This window comes from Phaenicophaeus curvirostris, chromosome 17 (assembly GCF_032191515.1).
Source record: "Phaenicophaeus curvirostris isolate KB17595 chromosome 17, BPBGC_Pcur_1.0, whole genome shotgun sequence".
Taxonomy (NCBI): Eukaryota; Metazoa; Chordata; class Aves; order Cuculiformes; family Cuculidae; genus Phaenicophaeus; species Phaenicophaeus curvirostris.
This window is the reverse complement of record NC_091408.1, coordinates 176368-196127: the sequence shown is the minus strand read 5'-3', so window position 1 is coordinate 196127 and position 19760 is coordinate 176368. Positions and strand designations below refer to the sequence as shown.

The 19760-nt window shown below is 40.2% G+C and overlaps 1 protein-coding gene across 2 annotated transcripts in view; it reads left to right on the top strand.

Moving 5' to 3' along the window:
• Positions 1-19760, top strand: part of SPPL3 (signal peptide peptidase like 3) — a 43825-nt gene that overhangs the window by 13038 nt on the left and 11027 nt on the right. The window contains exons 2-4 of one of the 2 annotated variants that reach the window (XM_069871458.1): positions 11600-11677; positions 16320-16408; positions 19341-19460. In XM_069871458.1, the coding sequence (XP_069727559.1) occupies positions 11600-11677; positions 16320-16408; positions 19341-19460 (287 nt within the window). Of the gene's footprint in view, positions 1-11599; positions 11678-16319; positions 16415-19340; positions 19461-19760 lie in introns of both variants that reach the window. The other variant, XM_069871457.1, reaches the window with a different exon arrangement.

Sequence of the window (19760 nt, the reverse complement as noted above, 5' to 3'; positions counted from 1 at the left end):
ACACTAAGGCTAAATTCACGCTTAACTACCAGTGCCTGCTTTCCCCGTTAAGGCGCCTTTCTTCTTCTTGTGCTATATTTATTGTTTGCTCTTACAAAATAGAATTAAAACGAAGAGAAATGAAGAGGAGAGAACCCCTCAGGAAAAAAGTGACTACAGAAGTCTTTATCCAAAATGCTGGTATTGGTAGGCTCGACAGTATGGGGAAATGCTCATAATGCAAAACCTTAACTGACTTCTCTACTAAATCATATGCAGTTTCAACAAGTTAATTGCATTGGAGTCTGTTTACATGCATTTAGTGCCATACTAACAATTTAAGATGAAGTTCTGTTTCATATCTTCATACCTTCCACCCTGAGTCACTAAGCCTTTGGCACAGCTACCTTGGATGCACACTCATCAGTTATCTCTATTTCTCTGTAGTGTGTCGTTTTGGTGCCTTATACTCGGAAATGTTCTTCCTGTAATAAATTCGTGCTCTGATTCACTTGTTTCCATTGTATTTCTGTACTAAGTGAAACAGCTGTTCCCTCCCTTTGGTTAAGAGACTGTGGACTGTGTTGTGTGCTTATGGGTGTAAGAATTTTAAGGTTTATAAGGAGTCAGTGGCTTGCATCAGAATAGAAGCAAAATCCCAGTTTTAAGCTTTATGTCCCTCTTCCACCACCTCAGTTAAACTGAACTAGTTGTGGGAACTGTTGTGTGTTCAAATTCGGCTTTGTACATTCTTTCTCTGTGGGATATGTTTTGGGATTTTTTTTGTTTCTTTTATGTTTTTAACTCCTTGCTTTTCACTTCAGCTGGAAAGCAGGAGAGGTGTTATTTTCAATTAGTTCTTCCTTTGCATCAGTGAAGGAATTAAACATACCTTAAATTTTCTGCATTCAACTGCTGGTAGTTCCTTCACCTGCTTGAAGCTCGTTTTATTCTCCCCACTAGCACTTTTTTCTTGTATTATTAAGAGTAACAATGGTACTTTCTGCTTGTATCGGTATGCCTTTTGATCACATTTGTATGTTTGGAGAATAGATTGTTTCATTTTATTTGTTTGATTTCACTGTGTGTGTCTGCCAAAGTAATTTGATACTACTGTAGAGCTTTCCATCAGCTGCAGACCTGAGGAGATTTTTGTTCTTGCGATGACCAGCGTAGAGGGGAAGTCTTACAATCACCCACTGCCCTACTTTTAGAAAAACTGAAAGTCTGACTGGCACAGTTTTGAAGTGCTCAAAAGTAAGGCTAGTCCAGGATGACCAGTTATGTGAACTTATTTTGGAGCTCTGGGAATATGTGGGAGAGAAGGTTGGCTTTGTGGGTTTGTTGATTTATTGTTTTTCCCCCCCTTTTTTTTTCAATGAAAACCTCTCTGTGTGCGTGTGTAGGACACTTTGAACGCCGACAGGGAATGTTATTGTCAGAGGCTATGCATTGATTGTTTGGCAATATAAACCTCATAATTATGAGACACAGATAAGATATTTGGTCACCTCTGTCTTCCTGGTCCAGCTGGAGCAGCAGTGAATATTGGGACAAATATTTAATTCCAAATAGTGAAAATGCCCACGTTTTATCAGCTCATGTGACTTTTAGTTATGGCTTAGGGTCTTCTGAAGTGCTGTTGGCTAAAGGTAGTAACGTGTGCTGTAGTAGTTGTTATTAATGTTGATTCATGATATAAATTGCTTGTCAGCATTTTCACTGTGGTGGCTTCTACTCCTGCTTGAAACAGGTGTTCCTACTGTGGTGAGAGCAAAATACCCATGATGAGCCAACACCGAGTCTGTTCTGACTGTGCTGTGGCTGGCAGCAGTAACTGTTGGGTTGGAGACATCTTGCTGTGTGTCTTGGACAGGGCTTTGTTACTGAACATAGGGTTCTTGTGCAGACTTGTACTCATTCTTCAAGCAGTAAATGTATTTTATTGTAAACGGGAAGTAGGGAGCATCCTCGTGGTTTAGGTGATTGTAGTATTTGTTAATGAACTTTCCTGTCAAGTAGAAAAAGGCTTACAGAGATCAAAGTGTAGATGGGAGTCCAAGGTGAAGACTTTGGCGAGGTTTTATCTTTTTCCTGTAACTAAAACAAGTGCTGTAAAATGGAACCTGCCGCTAAACAGTCTTCTGTCTAATGCAGAACTGTCCTGCCAAGTGATTGAAAACCCTGAATTTTCAGTATGTGACTGGGATATAAATAGATACCTTTATAATCCAGAAAGGTTTTAGCTGTCAAAATTGCAGAAAACCCTCCTGTGCCCAGGATAACCACTGACGTTTCCAAATGGTCCTTCCTGAAAGCGCAGTGTTGCTGGCATAATGATGAGGCTGTCTGGCATAAAACTGTAGATGGTTTGCACGGTGGTACTCTGTAAACTTAAATTACAGTAACCACACCCTTGATTTGCCTTTTTTTTTTCCCCTGATGTAAAAAGGGGTATTTTTTAAAAATTCACACAGTTGAAAGTGGTAATTTAGATAGAAGAGCTGTTTCAGCAAAATTTGGGGGTAGACCAAATTAGACTGACCTTTGCAGAGTTCACTGGTCTGCTGGAATCTGAGAATTTACATAAAGAAATACGTTTGTGATTCTGGCGAGAAAGTATTGTGCGTAAAAGACCTTGATTTTACCTCCTCTCTTCTTTTCTATTTACATCTTGTTCTGATATTTGCTGGTCTTAATTCTTCCACACAAGCATTATGTTTGTATTTTTGTTTGGCAATTTATGTGGTTCTACAGCAAACCCTGAATCTCTCCTCTGCAGTACGTTGAAGTCTTAAATAAATTGCTAAACTATGAAGGCTTTTACAGGCAGGGAAAGTCTTCTTCTCATTCTCCTGAAACATGTTTTTTAACACAGTAATAGTTAGGCCCTTGCAAATACAGCACAGCTCCTTCTTGTACCTCACCAGATACCTTTACACGTTAATGATGCTGGGGTTCATTGTCCCATTAATGGATGCCCTGCACCTCAGTGCTCTGCTGTGGTAGGGCTGTGCAGCTGGAGCAAAGGTACCTGTGGGGCTTGGGGCTAGGAAAGTGTGCGAATGCTCAGAAGGGCTTGTGGGCATGGAGAGCTTTATTGGAGTTTTCAAGAAATGGTACTGTTGCATGCTGCCACCATGGAGTTGGTGAAAACAGTCCCAGAAGGACTGAGAAGAGCACAAAATATGATAAAGCGTTGTTGTAAGTTGTAGCAGAAACTACAGCATGTGGGCTGTTTTGAAAACTGACTTCATGAAACCAGCGCTCACTTCTGCATAGCAGGTTAATTAGAAAGAAATAGGTTAGTTTTGTTTAATTTACGTGAGCTCCAGTAAAACTTGGATTAAAGGTGGATGTACTACAGTGTGCTTAATCAGACTTAACTATAAGCTGCTCCTGAAAGGGTTTTAGTCACACCTTGTCCCTTGCCACATGTTGACTCCTTTCATCCTTGCATCATACCTAGTAATTGTGCAGCTGCTGCCCTGAATGAAAACTCGCTCCATGAAAATGATAATTTGCCAGTCACCTCCCTGGTTTGTTGGGGTAGTTGTTCTACGTCTTTCTTGCCAAACGTGGCAAATGTTTGAAAAAGGAGGTTTTGTTGGCAGAGGTCTATTAATGCCACTGAAGTCGGAGGTGAGCTGAATTAAAGTGGCTAAAATTTGCCTGGCAGGGCTGGCCTGTTAAATTCTCTTGCTTCAGAATTTCGGTTTTCAAACCAATATAAGCAAATACTGTCTTGAGCTGGAGTCCTTTAGATTTAGCTATCAAGAAAGGGCAAAAGTAATTACTGTTTTAAAAAGTAAACTCGAGGCTGTGCCTCGGCTGAGCAGTTTGCTGTGGCTGGTCTGTAGGAGGATGCTAGTGTTCTGGGTTGAGTTAGCTGATCTGAAACAGCTCAACTGAAATAAACACGACACAATTAAAATACAAAGTTGAGTAAAACATTCATTGCTAACAGCCTATGTGTTTTCATATAAAATGTCTTTTTCCATCTATCCTTGTTCAGTTTAACTGAAATGAGGCTGACTACCTTCTCTTCCATCGGGATCCATTATTGCAGACATCACTGTTTGTATGTTTTGTTCACATTTTCCAAACGTGTTTCCAGTGGTGTGTGCTTGCGATAGAGTTTCAAAGCCTGCTTCTGGAGAGGATTCCTTGGCTGGTGGTGACAGATACTTGGCAGTAAAACCATGCACTGCTTTTCATGACATCTTAGATTTTCTTTCTTTGAGAAAGAAAGAAAGAAAGAAGGGGAGATTCCCAGGTCTTTTTTTGTTTGTCTCTTTTAGAGCAAAAACCCCAACCAACCCTCCTCAATAGAACAATTGACCTCAAAAAAGTAAATTTATTGCTCTGTGTAGGTTAAAAGCGGAAAGTTATTTATCCAGGCTCCCATGCAGCCTGCAAATGGACGGTATGAAATAAAATGCTTGTATTTTCTGTTGCAGCAATGTCAAGGACATTCAACATATTTTTTGATGTTTATTTTTGTTCTAGATACATAAAAATTGGATATGTTTGTCTAGTACAACTTTTTTGAAGATGTAGTTTTTCTCTATTAACCACTGATTGTAAATTTTGCTTCCAAGTGTCCTGTTCAGTGTGATTCCACCAGAGCAGTGGGGAGGGCAGGAGCTGAGGATGCTTCCAAAGCACTGTGATGCTGTTATGCGTTGGCTGGAAATGGTAATCCTTTGAATGAGTAAGGTATTCCTGCTTCCATGCCGAGACTGGAAGCTGTGATCCCATTCCTGCGGGAAGCGAGTGTTCCAAGCTGAATGTGCACTCTGGAGATCTTCCAGATACCGTAATTCTTAAACGCTGAGAAATGTGTAATTATTTGTTCTGTTGGCAAACAGTCGGGTGAAAAGGGCAGCTCAGGTAATGTTTTTAACAGAAAATGGTTTTTTGCAAGATTATCTCTCTTATTGCCTTACTGGCTGTATCCTTCAGCTTCCTCTCGAAGGGGAGCTCTGAGGAGTGTTTTCTCCTAGCAGTTCCTTTGGGATCTTGGTGTTCGGTTTTAGGGGTGAGAGTTTTAAGAAAGAAGCTTTTTGGAAAGCGTAGAAGAGAGAGAACTGGGTTTTAGTTGGATGAGTTTTAAAAAAAAAAAAAAAAAGTATCTAATGGTGTGCAAATGTTCTGCGCCTGTGTTTGATGAACAGCAGAATTTTTCTCCGGTTACGGCTTTGAAATGCCTGCCTGAGCCCCAACTGAGTATGTGTAGGGAAGTGTGGGGTTAGTGGGACATCTTGAATTGCTCTTTTTTTCACTTCAGATTTGCTTTAAGTTCTTCTCTGGTATGATGCCTGTTTCCATAAGTTACTCTGACTTAGCAGACCATATCTGCGTGTGACAATGAGATGAAGTTGTAGACTTACTTCAGAAAACTAGCTGTTTCTTTAACATAAGTGAAGCCATAGTAACTTGCTTGTTTTTCCTATGAATCACACTAAAGAATGGAACAGTGTTGAGGCATGTTTACAGCTGTGGGTGCCATGACTTCACGCTTATAATTATACCTTTAACTGTTACTCTCAGATTTAGCTTTGGTTTGGCATCAAGCCTAATGGAGGCTCTTAAATATGTATATGTCTTGCACGTGTAAGGCAGTTGAAAGAGGGTTTTTACTTATACCCTTGACCTGGAGTCCTGTGAAGGAAAAACGTAGTATTGGTTTTACCTATGGAGTGAGTCCACCCCCCAAGGAGAATGAATATTTGCACAATTAACTATAATTGGTCTTCATGTACATGGCTGTGTTCTTTTATGTGCCCTGGGGCTGTGTGCTGAAGTCCTTGTGTTGATTTGCTCGTCTTAATAAATGATGCTACAGTGATAGTTCACAAATGCCTTCCACTGTAACATCAAAAATGAATTGCTCTTAGTAATAGATTAGCCTGGTCACTGTATTTTCTCATGCTTCTTTGAAGGAATACAGTAGGTAGTAGAATGTTTGGAAAATATCAGAGACAAGTAGACTGAGGAAACTATTTTCCTTGTGAGCAGCATATTCCTGTGTGATGAAGAGAAGATTGACGCCTAGGGAAGTAGTGCCGGTTCCACCTGCAGCTAATGGGTGGAGCAAGGAAGGGAGTTGCAAAATATTTTTCAACTTGTCTTGGATTTACCAACTAGTATTTCTTGACTTTCTGTTATTCTGTTGCTATAGCAATCACTGATATAATTAACATATTAAATAGCTTGGTAGCGGGGGAGGAAGGAATTTCTTCCATCCTTGATTTTGTCACTTAACCACAAATTTCCATCAAAAGTTGTTTGTTGGTGTTTGGGTGTTTGTTCTTTTTTCTGGTTCCCTTTGAAAGAACTGACTGCTGAGATGGGACTGAGTGCAGCATCAGCAAGTTCTGAACATGGATGACAAATGATAGGGCAGAGGAGGAGGTGCTTCATTGTCATTTGCAATGCCTGTCTCTATGTCCAAGGAATTTTCTTTAAGAGAATGGAAATCGAGGAAGTGGGATGCATGTTTTGGTGGGCACAGATTATTGTCACCTACCATGAAAGCAGACAGTGGACATTTGATAACAAAACTAGTATTGTAAGTGTAGATGAAGAGTACTGTTTTGGTTGAATAAATAGTCGTGGCTTTTAGTGTGGCCTGAAGTATATTTGAAGTTTTGTGTGGTCCCTTCTCAAGCAGCTACATCTTTTAGAAAGTGAAATATGCAGGTGGATTCACATATGTATCCAGTTTACCCCAGTTGTGTCTGGTATGGGAAGCTTGCCATGAGTTCTGAGGGACTTTTGTCTAGGAGAAGAAATACAGGCTAAAATTGTAGTCAGAAAGACTTAACGTTAGATGTCCAGAAGAGTCTTCTCATTTTGCCAATGAGTGTTTTAAGCAACAGGTGAGGTACATGTCTGTCATGACCCATGATTTGCCTTTCCAAAGTAAAGGCTAAAATTATAAACTCGGTGAATTGAATGATCTCCTAACATTCCTGTCAGTGGGAATTTCTGGAATTCTATGTCAGATGTCAAATTGTAGATTTGGTCCCACTGAACAAAGTGAAAGAATCATAGAATCATAGAATAACCAGGTTGGAAGAGACCCACCGGATCATCGAGTCCAACCGTTCCTATCAAAAAAAAAGACTTCTGTTTTAACCCATCCTTACTCCGGCCTATCTAGTATGGTTACCTTCTTTTGTAGTTTTATTTTCCTTAATCTTGGTAGTGCTTGGATGTTATGATCACTAATAAAGAAAAATAAATTGAAAAAAAGATTGAAATTCAGTCATCTCTCTTCATGTGAACTCTAGTGAAGTTAGTTTGGCTACGGCACTTTTCAGCTTGATGTGTTTTGTTTGTTGCTCCATTGTTTGTATTCAGGTACATGTATAGTAAATGCAGGGCAAGTTTATCTTGCTGTGTTATAGCAGCTTTTGTATGGGAATGGCTCGTGTCCAAGGCTCTTAGTGTGCATTGCTGTGGAAACTTCAGTGCACAGGCTTCTTGTTACCCCCTCGGCATGTTTTTTCGCAGTAATTTCCCTTGTACCTGGAAGTCAGGGGAGTGATACTTGCTATTGAAGCATTGGAAGGCTGAATTTCTTTGAGCATACACTTAGTAGGTATCTTGTGCAAACAGGAAGAGGCTTTTATTTCAATTACATATTGATTTTATGTCAAACATGCCAGATACGGAATCAAATCAATTAAAAAACCTTTCCATTTGTTCTCCGTCATTATCCAAGCAGTCAGGGTCCCTGATCTAGTTTTCCATGTAGCTTTGCAAATGATGCTGGCATGGGATGGAAAAAGAATAGGTGGTGGCAAAAAGTGAGAAGCTGCTCTTTGACTGCAGCGTTGGCTTGTGGTCACGTCGCGCTGGCCCGCAATAGGTCTGTTATGCAGAGGGTTGTGCTGTGTGCTCTTGTTGGTAGGTGCATGTGCCTCCTAGTCCTGTCAGTCTCTAGGTCTTCACTGAACACAACGAGGTACAGATACTTATTGCTCAACACGTAGTGCACAAAGAGATACCAGGCTTTGCCAAGGGGACTCCTGCTGTCTTGGAGGGACTGCTGAGATGCTGCATACCATCTGGTGATAAGGAAAAGCAGAAACATGAAAAACAGTGCTTGCATTCACTGGTTGACGTTCCTGAGTGGAAGTGCAAAAGAAATAACAAAACCAGAGAAATTAAGAAGTCCATAAAAGAAAAACAGAAGCGCTATAAGAGAGGAGTTTTAAAGAAATTCCTAAGCAGGCAGATGATGGAGGCGCTGTGGGGTGAACGTTCACACAGACAGGTGGCTTGGACTTGGGACTGCAGGGGCAGAGTGGACTTGAGCTGTAACTGCTGATACAGAGGAAAGAGCTTGCAAGTATCTAAGGTAATGCTAATACTGGTTTTGCATCTTTTATTAGCTGGTTACCGTCTTCTGTAGCTGGGAAGGAAGTGGGTCTGTGTTCCCTTGGGAATACACAAGATACTCATTTTTCCCAGAAGAAGGGAGAGTGCTGCCCTGAATGCCAGCTGTAGCTGGTATTTCACAGTGCTGCTGTTTGGGACGAGTGGAAGTGGTGGTGTGTTGCAATGGCTGGGCATCCCTGGAATTGTTTGGTAGGTAAAGGCCTATGGAGCAGTCTGTGCCAGGCTGGAGAGCTCGCTGCCTGGATTGTTGTCCGGACAATGCTTTCCCTGTATAGCTGTGGGGCTGACACACAGAGCATGTTATAGAACAGTGCCTGCTGTGTTTCTGTCCTGGCATGCCTTCACAGGCTCTGTGTGGTAAGCACTTGCCTGCGGAGCTGCCAGATATAGATGCCTAATGGCAGAAAATTTGCTAAAATTGATCTCGGCCCTGTAAAGATGCAGGGTCAGAGTGAGATCCTGAGTTGTCGAGAAGGTGTTTGGGAATTTATCTCTCGGTACTGGCTGGGGAAAGGAGCTTACAGAGAAAAGTAAGCCATTGGTGTGTCTGGTTTTCTAAAGTACTTGGATCTAATTTATTGGTGTAGTATTATAGTCTAATAACTATAAATAGTTATTTGTTACCTAACTGAGTTAGCAAGAATCTGTCTGGCAGCCTGCTTAAACAGCTTAACTTCTAAACCAACTTCCTTACGTGGACACTGAATTTCAGGTGTGGTAGTGTAAGAATCCTAAAAAATGTACTTCCCTGGGAAAACTGATGGTGTGTCTATATTTGAGCAGTGTTCTGCATATGTACTGTACTAGTTACTAGTAGTTCTTGTAATGTGTCATGCAAATTAACTGCATGAAGGTCAGTCCTTCGAAAGACAGCAGTCTTTAGCATGGCCTCATTTGATATTTTCACAATGAGAATGAAGAATAAAGATGATTTCTTCATGGATTGTCATATAGTAAGTGCTAAAAATCACTTCTAAAATCAGTATTTAAGTCAAAGGACAACTGTGCATAGAAGGAGTTTGCAGATCACTGTCTGGCATTTTTAATAACAATAGAAACTTCGAAATAATCTTACCTCTTGATTCTTTCGTGTGATGCTGTCATTTGCTTATTATCGCTAGTCTAGATTAATGCATTAGAAAGTATGTGTTTGGCATCAAGGTTTCTGGTCTCTCAGTGAACTGCCAAGCGATTCAGAGTTTGGGAAGCAATTCCGTTCTCAGGTTTTTGTGATACATTATATGAAGTAGGGAAATTAGATATTAAAAAGATGCAGAGGTTTATTATGATGAGATTCACTTCAGCATTATAAAATTATTCTTTAAGTTTGCTTGTGGGCTACTTGTGTTGGAAACTTTGAATCTGGACATGTCCAAGCTGCTTGCTTGACTCTTGCTGTATGGTTACTCTGAGACTGGCCATCCTGGCACGTGTTTTGCATTGCGCTTTTTCCAGCTGCCTCCAGGAGAAGGGAAGTGTAACTGTATCTCCCTGGCCCTGTTGGCTGGAGTGTCAGTGAACAGAAGTTTTCCCAGACCATAATCGTGGTACCAACATGGGGTTTTTAGGATGTCCCGCTAGAAGATCTCTGTGTGGAGAAGTTGGAAAGCATCACTGGTCTGTGATGAGTTTGTAATGACGCTACAGCACTTCCTTGTGCAGGATAGTGTCCCAGTCACAGCTGCAGCCAGCCAGCGGGGTTAGGGTGATTTAGATCAACCTTTGGAATGAGTCTGCATGGATTCCATTTCTTTCACTGTACCAAAAGGGCCCTCAGCTTTTAATACAAAACTTAATGGATTATGCATGAGGCTGATCCATGCATCATCCTTATTTTATCTGTTATATAAATCTTTCTAACATTTACAGCCTTGTTTTGACTAATGTTTAGTAATTATGATTAGAGGACATTTTAATTATCATAAGCTTCCGAAATTGCTGCTGAATGATGAATTATATAAAAAACATTGTTTCTCTCAAAAGTGCTTGCCAGTTTTTGGAGGTAAAATTTGATGAACATCGGTTAATAAAGTTTAGTGGATAACCCTGGACGTGTTTAATTGCAGCTGAAATTCTACTCAATCATTTTGCTTTTCTTATGAATTCAGAGTTCCTGAAGATTCTTTTAATTGATAAATTCCACTGTTTGTTCTCAAATCCAAACAGGACTTGAAGTTTCCCTTTCCTTTCATTCAAGGTTGGGTGAGGGAATGCTTTTTCCTGAAATCAAAGCTGGGAACAGGGCATAAAACTATGCTCATCCTTAAGCCGTTTCTTCTCAGTGTCTGCTTAGCTGTAATCATTGACTAAAAATAGTATGCAATGAACTGTATTGTGTATAATCTCAACAGCATTGTAAGTGCTTAGTTACATAGCGCATGTATTTGCAATTCAGGATATTGATCTTCGTGGGTGCTTTTAAGATCTCTGTTCCACATCCTGAAAACTAAAGGTCAAACATGACTGGAATTAAAAAAAAAAAAATATATAAAGCTTAGAATCGTCTCTATGTGTTGGCCAGGTTTGTGAGTAAATAAGACATCTGTTTTTCACTTTTAGTGTGACGTGATGTTGAAGTTATTTATTCTAATTAACAAAAGTAGTTTCTAATTTCTTAAAAGCTTATTTGACAAGCATGTAGTTTAATCTAAAAGAGGCAATCTGTTTTTTTACTGATATTTAACACTAAATTTCTGAAACAGTGGGAGTGATCGTTTTGTTTGACTTGCGAGTTGTCATCATCCTGTGTGTCTGTTCCTCAGGGTCCCCCTCAAAGGGTTTTTCTCTTGCATGCCAGCCCCGCTCCTCAGCTGGCTGTCAGCAGGACACTTGCCAAGGCTCCTCTGTCCCATTGTCCAGATGAAAAGGAGTTTCAGTGTAAGCTACAGGGCAGGCTTTGCCCTGTCAAGGATAGGAGAAGACATTGGCAAATAGTAATATTTATATTTCTGTGCTTTAAACAGAAAGGTCTGTTGTATGAGGAAATTAATCTCACTAGTGCTTGGATTTCCCCTTCTGCTGCAGTTTCTGTTGGGAATCCTGTGTCACGTGGTCTGCAAGATGTTCTAGATGACAGGAGAACTTTTAGAAATAGCTGCCATAAAGAGTTGTCATCCAATTCTCAATTTGTATTATAAATAATCAGCAAATGACAATGGAGAAATGGGCATGCATGATGACATACCTGCCTTCTTTTTCCCAATTACAGGGCATATTCGCTTGTGGACTCCAGTCAAGTGTCTACTTTCCTGATTTCTATTCTCCTCATAGTCTACGGTAGTTTCAGGTAAGATTTTTGTTTAGCTCTACAGAATTTTTCAAATAAAAATATGATGAGTGTCTGAGTGCAGTTTATGCCTTTTGTTTCATTTTATCTTTGTCAGATTGATGGATAATGTAAACGAAATATTTCTTGCTTCTGAAAAATAAATGGAAAAGGAAGAAAAAGTAGCTAGTGGTGTTTCTGAAAGATGTATGTCGAGTTACAAGCACATATGAGAACTTCAAAGGTAGTCCATGAAGACAGTTACGTAAAATTGTATTTTGGAGGATCTGAAAGGGTGGTCAAGAGAAAAAGGAATGTGATGTTACTGATAGTAGGGTTTTGTGTAGAATGTCTCAATGTTGGTCAATTCAGCGTGTCCTTGTTGTGATTGCAAATAAATCTGGTAAAAGGGAGATTCCCGAGTCCCAGTGCTATTTACTTGGGCGTGAGTAACAGCTTGATAGAGAAGTGGGAAACACTGTCAGTGTGCAACTCCAGCAAAGTGTCTGAGAACTGCTGCAGGATAAGTGTGAGTCTTCAAAAAATCAAATTTGCCTCATTTTAGGAGGCTTGAGTGAGTTTAGGGAAAACATTGTTTTGCCTTTCGATTTGCATCTTGCATTATACTATTTGTTTAATGTAGAGGCACCAGTGGAATGGGGTTCATGCTGACATATTTTTAAAAAAATTAATCAAGCATGAAGGTATTCTTTCTTTCAAACTTAAGTATAGCATGTGTGTCTTCCTGTTTCTTGAAGAACATTTCTTCATTTAACAACTTTATGACAAAAGGCCATACGTACACTGAAGTCTTTGAACTGCTATGAGTGTTCCTGAAATTGATGACAGCCATGGTCATACATATGATGTAAGTTGCAGCCATTAGGATAAGAGGTGTAAGGTTGTCATACATTAATGATGTTGTATGAGGAAAGAGCCAATTCTTTAAGAGCTGTCTGCTCTTCCTAGTGTTAGGTAACCACACTGCTGATGGAATTAAAGAAGGCTTTAGGAAGACACTGAAAATAAAAGGTTGTATTTGAGTAGCAATTGAGAAATGTTTAATTGTTTTGTTCAGGTTTTGAGTCAGTCTGGCATATAGTTGAGGGACTAACTCACTTTTTAACTGTTTGAATTTATGCAGTTGTGTAAAAAGGAGCTATAGCATCCGGCTGCAATAAACCATAACACTTACTACAATTAAATTGTGAAAGCATAACGTGAAATAAAACAGCAGGAGTGCTTGAACTTAAATTGCCAGCTCTCAGAGCTTCCTGGTTTTAGAAGTGTCTCCCTGTAGTTTGCCATCCTATTCCTCTGTGGACATGCTCTTTTACTTTCTTGTCCTGTGATTTACCTGAAAAGCTGCTTGTGGAACAAGGAATAATTGAGGAAATGTCCACTTTTCTGTGTAGCCTGAAGATCCCAAGATGCAGGCTACTGCAGACCAAGATGGGCTCCTACAGTTTTAGAACTAACTTCCTAATTATTTGCCTATATGTAGCTCTTTAGCAGATGTGTGGGCTGAAGAGTTACAATCGTGGCTTGAACAAATTCCCATTCTCTTTGGTGAGGGAGTGAGGTCAAAAGCAGGTTTTTTTTACGGGAAATTGTGGTGTTAAGGAAGAGGTCTAAGAGACAATGGAGTTATTTAAGAAATTCGAGTGAGGTCGTATGTTGCAAAGTGATATTCACCTGGAAATTCCTAAAGTAGTAAAATTTCTGGCAAAGTGGCTGGATTTTCTTTGAAAAGTGACTTGCTGGAAAAACAAAAGTTATGGCTTGGAGTGCTCATTCTCAAATGAAAGCAATGGTGTCTTCATCTTGATTTGAGCGCCTTATCTCAAATGGAGCTGTCATAAAAGAAAAAGAAAATGATACTCCTTAATTAACCTTCATGCTGCAGAAAGTGGGCTTGGTTTCTGATTTTCAGTCTGAAAAGAAGCAAATAGTTACTGTGGTACTGCTGGCAAGTGACTTCGATGGAGGGGCAGTAATAGGATCAGAAAAAAATGGGTGAGTGAGTCATAAGGATAAAGTCCACGTGCACGGTGGATCTAATCTAATGCAAGGAGTTTCAGGTGAACAAAGGAAAGCCTTGGTCCACTGTCCTTTTTCACAGAAGCAGTGTTTTTTCAAACCCAAACCAAACAAAAAAAAACCCAAACCAAACCAAAAAAAAAAGACCAAATGCCCAAGAAGAATGTCTAATAAATCATTGGGAAAGTCCACATCCAGAATGATGAAGGACAGTTTATAGCGTTGAGTTTCTGCTCCTCATACTGTGAAAGAACGAGGGTTTCCTTTGTACATTTGTGCTGGTCAGGAGTTTTAGCTGCCAGCCCTTCTGAAATTACATCTCCTATGCTTATTCTGACTGTCTTGTGGTCCTTGAACTTGATGTATTGACTGCCAAAGGGGCAAGTAAAATCTTTTAAACCATCACAAGCTGTAAACTGGAGCATGCCGTTGTGTGTATTATTTATGGATTTCTGAAGAGATGAGCTCAACTTGGAACGGGTTGTGTCCTGTGGGTTCTTCCAAGACAGCCCTGTGTTCTTGTCCAAGTGCTTCTCTGTGATTTCATTGTTGGGGTTACTTTACAGGCAGGTAACAACTAAATCTTCTTTTATCCTTTCACGTACCCAGACTGTGTTCTCTCAGCTTAGGTAAAGCCTGATTTAACCCATAATGTGCCTGTTCACAAGTATGTCCTTTTAAACCAAGCCAAGAAAAATGGGATATAATTAGATACGTAGTTTGTATAAAAAGTATAGTTTTGCTGAGAAAGATTGAACCAGGTGATCCTTGAAGTCCCTTCCAACCCGGTATTCTGTGATTTACGGAAGTCAAGGTGCGTACTTCACAGTAAAAGGTAGAACAATGCTGTAGTGGGAGTTGATCAGCTTTGCCAGCCACAGGGTAGGACCAGGGCTGTGGGTAGACCTCCTCACTGCAGGGTTCACTGCAGGGGTGTCAGCACGTGCACACACACCAGGACTTGCGTGTAGAGCACCCGCTGAAGGTGAAGTGTTCTTGTTGGAGATGTGGGACTCTGGCACTCTTACTCCCCGTAGGCAGTGAAAACATTTCTACATCCACTTTCAGCCATTTTTTCCCCTACTCTTATTCCCATCCCAGATCTTGCATTGGAGCTTGTTCTTTAATCTCACTGTGATGTTTTAGAGGGGGCTGCAGCAACGTTAGAGTGTGCAGAGTATTGGAGGCTCTTTCTCTATAATAGGCGTTGAGATTTGATAGTACTAAACTGTCTCAGATCAATGACTGATTATTATTGTAATTTTTTGTTTGGAGCAATTGGAATCTCGCAGTTCTGTGGCAACCCATAGTTCTTGTAGCCCAGAGCTGTTAAGATGGGTGGCTGTCCTTACTAAGTAGAACAAGGAGTATCTTTCCAATGTATTGCATCTGCAAGCAGCTCTAGATACATATTCGATTTAATCTCTCCTCCACTGTTCCATAAGAATACTCTCCTTCAGGGCTTCCCTGAAGCATTACTGCAGCGATCCGTAGTTGAATGTGAACTTTGGTGCTAGTAATGTGCCAGCAGCTTACTCATTCCTTTGGCCTTAAGTGTATCCCTACTGAGTGGTTCCCTGTGGGAGGCTGAGCCCCACTTTCTTTGAAACACTATGCTAGAAATCTGACCAGCTGGAACTGTGAGGACCCAGCAGAAACAAGGGTAGGGTTTGTTGCCTGTGGAAGGTACTGAGTGGACGTTTCCTTTGGAAGCCCAGCAGAAACTTGAACAGCAGAGCAAATGTTTCTCAGCTGGCAGTTGCCTTACAGCCCAATAGTTTTCAGTAGGTCTTGTTTTACAATAGGATTCTTCACTTTCTCTGAGGATGTTTCAGTGGTCACTTCTTGATGTTTTTACTGTGTTGGTGATAATTTGTAGTGGAGACAGCAGCCAAATAGTAAAAGGATTGGAGATTATTCAGAAGTTGTCTTGGATCAGCAAGTGTGTTGCTGAGTGAATTTCTTAATTTATGCCTACCTGTGAGGTAGGGATGTCTGTAGGTACAACTGTAATAACTACTGACACTATTGCAATGAAAGGAGAAGGGCTGAAGTTGTTTGTGAGCAGCAGGTGTAACAGTTACTTTGCAGTTTTATTTGCTGATAGCAAGCCCTTAAATTATGAATTGCTTTGGTGAAACTGTTTCAGTTAAGCAAGACCTTAGATTCATCAGGCAATTTCTTACAAGCTAGCTTTTGTCATTATTCATAACAAGATTTAAGGAAGGAAATAATGTTGTTTTTAAAATTAAGTTAGATAGTTGAATTTGAATGAAAAGGATCAGAATAAGAACTTGAAATGAGTTCCAATACATCAGAGAATTGAAATGTTTATTGCATTTCTGTCATGTTCTATGTGTCCCAGTAATGCAGATAAATACGTGTTGCTGTTTGTTAACACCAGTTCAGACACCGTGGTGACGGTCATGCTGTTAGAACATGTGTAATTTGGTGCCTCATCTGTAATTGTAAACATTTAAAAATAAATTTTCCGGTGTGTATGGTGTTTTTTCTAACAACCAGCACTAAAGGGCTTTCCCAGGGAGAGGGTATTGAGACTGTAGTTTATGAGCACAAACAGGAGTTTGAAACTTGTCTGTTAAGTTTGCTTTGTTTCCTGCAGGTCTCTTAACATGGACTTTGAGAATCAAGACAAAGAGAAAGACAATAGCAGCACATCTGGGTCTTTTAATGGCAACGGCACCAATAACAGTAAGGGTTAGCTTTACCCCTTATCTTTCTTTCCTCCCTTCAGTGTGCTGCATCTCCTTTTGCTTTACCCTTCCCTGTGTTTCAGCTATGCGTGTTTTGGATTCATCTGTTACGGTGGAACTGTTTTGTCTCAGCACTTCCCATCTTGCTGTGCACTGAAACTGCTATCTAGTTCATGGAAGCTGAATTTAAAACATCAATGTAACACTTCCATAATGCATGGAAATTGTGCACTGCACAATTTGATAGGTTTTACTGGGAATGGAAACAGCTTTGCTTTTAAAAAAAAAAAAAAACACAGGCATTTATGAGAATGGAATATAATTCGTTTTTGTCTGGAGTTTATCACTATGATGTATTAGCCCATCTGTAAGCAATGAGAGATCTCGTGGTGTGCTCACAGGTCCATAAGGATGATTCAGCTTTATCAGTAGAGAAATTGAAATACTGAGTTTCCATTGCTTTGGGCAACTCATTTGTAATGGACAACAAACACGATCTGTTTGGAGTGCGGATTAACATGACAGCTCCTGCAAGGTGGTCGCCCCCTCTGTAATCTATAGATTCCAGACTGCTTGGCCATTTGAGATGCACTGTTTTGCAGGGAAAAATATGTATGTGAACTGTTAGAGTAGAATGCATTGTATGCCATGTGCTGGAAATTCACAAATGCATTTAACTTATAGGAGTTTATTTGGGTATATTCTGAGAACAGGCTCTAGAATTGAATAGCTTCAGCAAGGTCAGAAGACAGGAGTGAGATAAGTGAGCAGACCTGCACACAAACCCCTGAATGCTAAGGTTGCTTTGTTTAAAGTAAGAAATGTAGCTTAAAGAAATTCAAATAACATATATTATGTGTCTCTTGCCTTTTTTGCCCCCCCTTTTTTTAATGTAGGCATTTGGAATTTACGTTGTAGTCAGAGCACTGCTTCTGTTGACTACACAGAGCAAAGAGTTTGCTGTGCTTGGTGGTTCAGCAATGAACAGTTGAGGCTTTTGACATCTGGGAAGTAAGAGAAGAGAGTCTGGGGCTCGAGGATAAGCACATTAAGGAGATTAGCTGTCAGAATGATCAGAAATTAAACTAAGAACTTTGACATTTAACACTGCAGGCACTAATTCCTGTATGCCAAGGTGGTTTGTAGCATGTCATTGCTGGGTTTTTGTTCTGCTTGTTTTTTCCCTTGGGAAGCTGAAGGGCGTGTGAATAAATGCTCTTTCTCAAAGCAGAAGGAACTAGATCTAAATCACAGAATGGAACACAGGAACTACTGTGTCTTCACACTGTTGCCGGTGAACTATCTACATTGTACTTTGCCCTTTTGTGCCATACCTCGGTATCACAGAAATCTCAAGTGACTAAGGGGTTCTCCTTATTATTTTTAAAATTTATTTTGTTGCGTTACGTTTACGTGCCCTGAGCTAGTAACTAGTACAACGCATGCAAGTGGTGTGGCTTGCTTCTTTGTTAGGAAGATGGTTAAATACTTAGGACAGATACACAATGTAGTGAGTGTATTTCACATGTGGTTGAGATTTTTTGATGTGCTCAGGTATGTTGGTAGTTATGAGTGGTGTAGATAACCCGTTATTCGGACAGCTTGCCACTCTCCCACAGAATAAAACAGGATCAACACATTCTCATACATGCACACACAAATAATGTGTGTGTATATACTTGTATGTATATGTCTGTGTATACGTGCCTACGTACATATGCACCATATTCAGCTTGATAACCTAAAGGCTTATCCTTAAGATCCTGGGACTGGTAAAACACTGCCTCAGTGTGTAATTATTTTAGGGTAACACAGTGATGTTAAGGTAGTTTTAGATCTCATGTAGGTCTGAGTCTTGAATTTATGTTTCATTACAGACATTTTAGATACTTCTTATCAAGCGACTACTTCAGATATTGTCTGCTATTTTAATGCTATACAAGCATGTCTTGTATTTTGAATTTGTTTACTACTTATGGCTTCTTTTACACAGCCTTCCCCTCTCCTCCACATATAAATGCAGTTACAGAGACTGGTTAAGTTTTATAATCTGTGGGGATACAGAGTCTAATATTCTCAATTTTGTTAGTAATTTTAAAAACCCATGTTAAAAAAAAGTCCTGTCCCACTACTAGTATCTCTAGTAGTCACACTGTATCATTGAGGTGGGGGAAATAATCAGAATAAAGTACTTCAGTATTGCTGCACTGTTTAAAATTGCTTGCAGCTATAAAATGTGAGCATGAATTTTTGTTGTTTTTTAGCATAAAAGTTGATTATAGTGCCAGGCTGAGCTCTTGAATTGGTGGTTTTGTAAGCAGGTAAATGACTCTGGCTGTTTTTTGGTTTGTTTGCTTAATGTTATCTGCTGTCGGCAATCAGTGATACAATTTAAGTGCCTGATGGCCTTCACCCAGGTGGAATTTGAAGCTGTGGCACCCTGTGCATGAGCTGGGTCAGCTAACACTGTCTGCAGCTCTGCTGGCGGTCAGGCCCCGGCCTCCTGCCAAGAGCTTGAACAAAAACGAGCTGTGCTGCTGAACACCTTTGTGTTGCTCAGTGTAAAGTGAGGCAAATATGTAATTGCTGTATAATCCCTAAATAATGTTAATTTATTAAACCTATTCTTCATTCTGTCTATGGCAGAAGAAAAAATCATACATCATCTTTCAGCTTAGACCCCGCAGAGTGGGGCTCTCACAGTGACCACCCAGCCACCGCGTCTTGGGCTGTTTGGCTGGAGTGTTTTGACACAGACTGCTGTGCTGGCTCATGGCAGTGCACAAAGATTGATGGTTTGAGTAGACATCTATGGCCCCAGTACTGAAATCAAATATAATTTCCTTGTCTCTAGTTGTGTCAGTGAGCCCAGGCTGTCGGTTTGTGTGTGGTAAGAAATAGCCCAAGTTAAATGTTGCTTTCTTCTGCAGGTATTCAAACCATTGATTCGACCCAAGCGTTGTTCCTGCCGATTGGAGCATCTGTGTCTCTTCTAGTTATGTTCTTCTTCTTTGATTCAGTTCAAGTTGTCTTTACAATATGCACAGCAGGTGACTAGATTTTCTTTTCTTTATAAGAAATGTAATAGAACAGAAAGCGTTGGTGTAATTAAATACTGTTGATAAGAATTATAGCACAAATACATGCCATAGTACATTTGAAAAAAACCTCATGAGGTTTCACAGCTGCATTTTCATGTCTCTATAGCTGTTAATAAAGTGACAAATATTATTTGGTTTCTTAAGTCCCTCTTACATCTTCCTCTTGCAAAGGGAGACTCTTCTCCTTTCAGGGAAGAGTCAGGAGCAGGGATGAGTACAGCAGACAGCCCATGGCCAGGACCAGCTGCT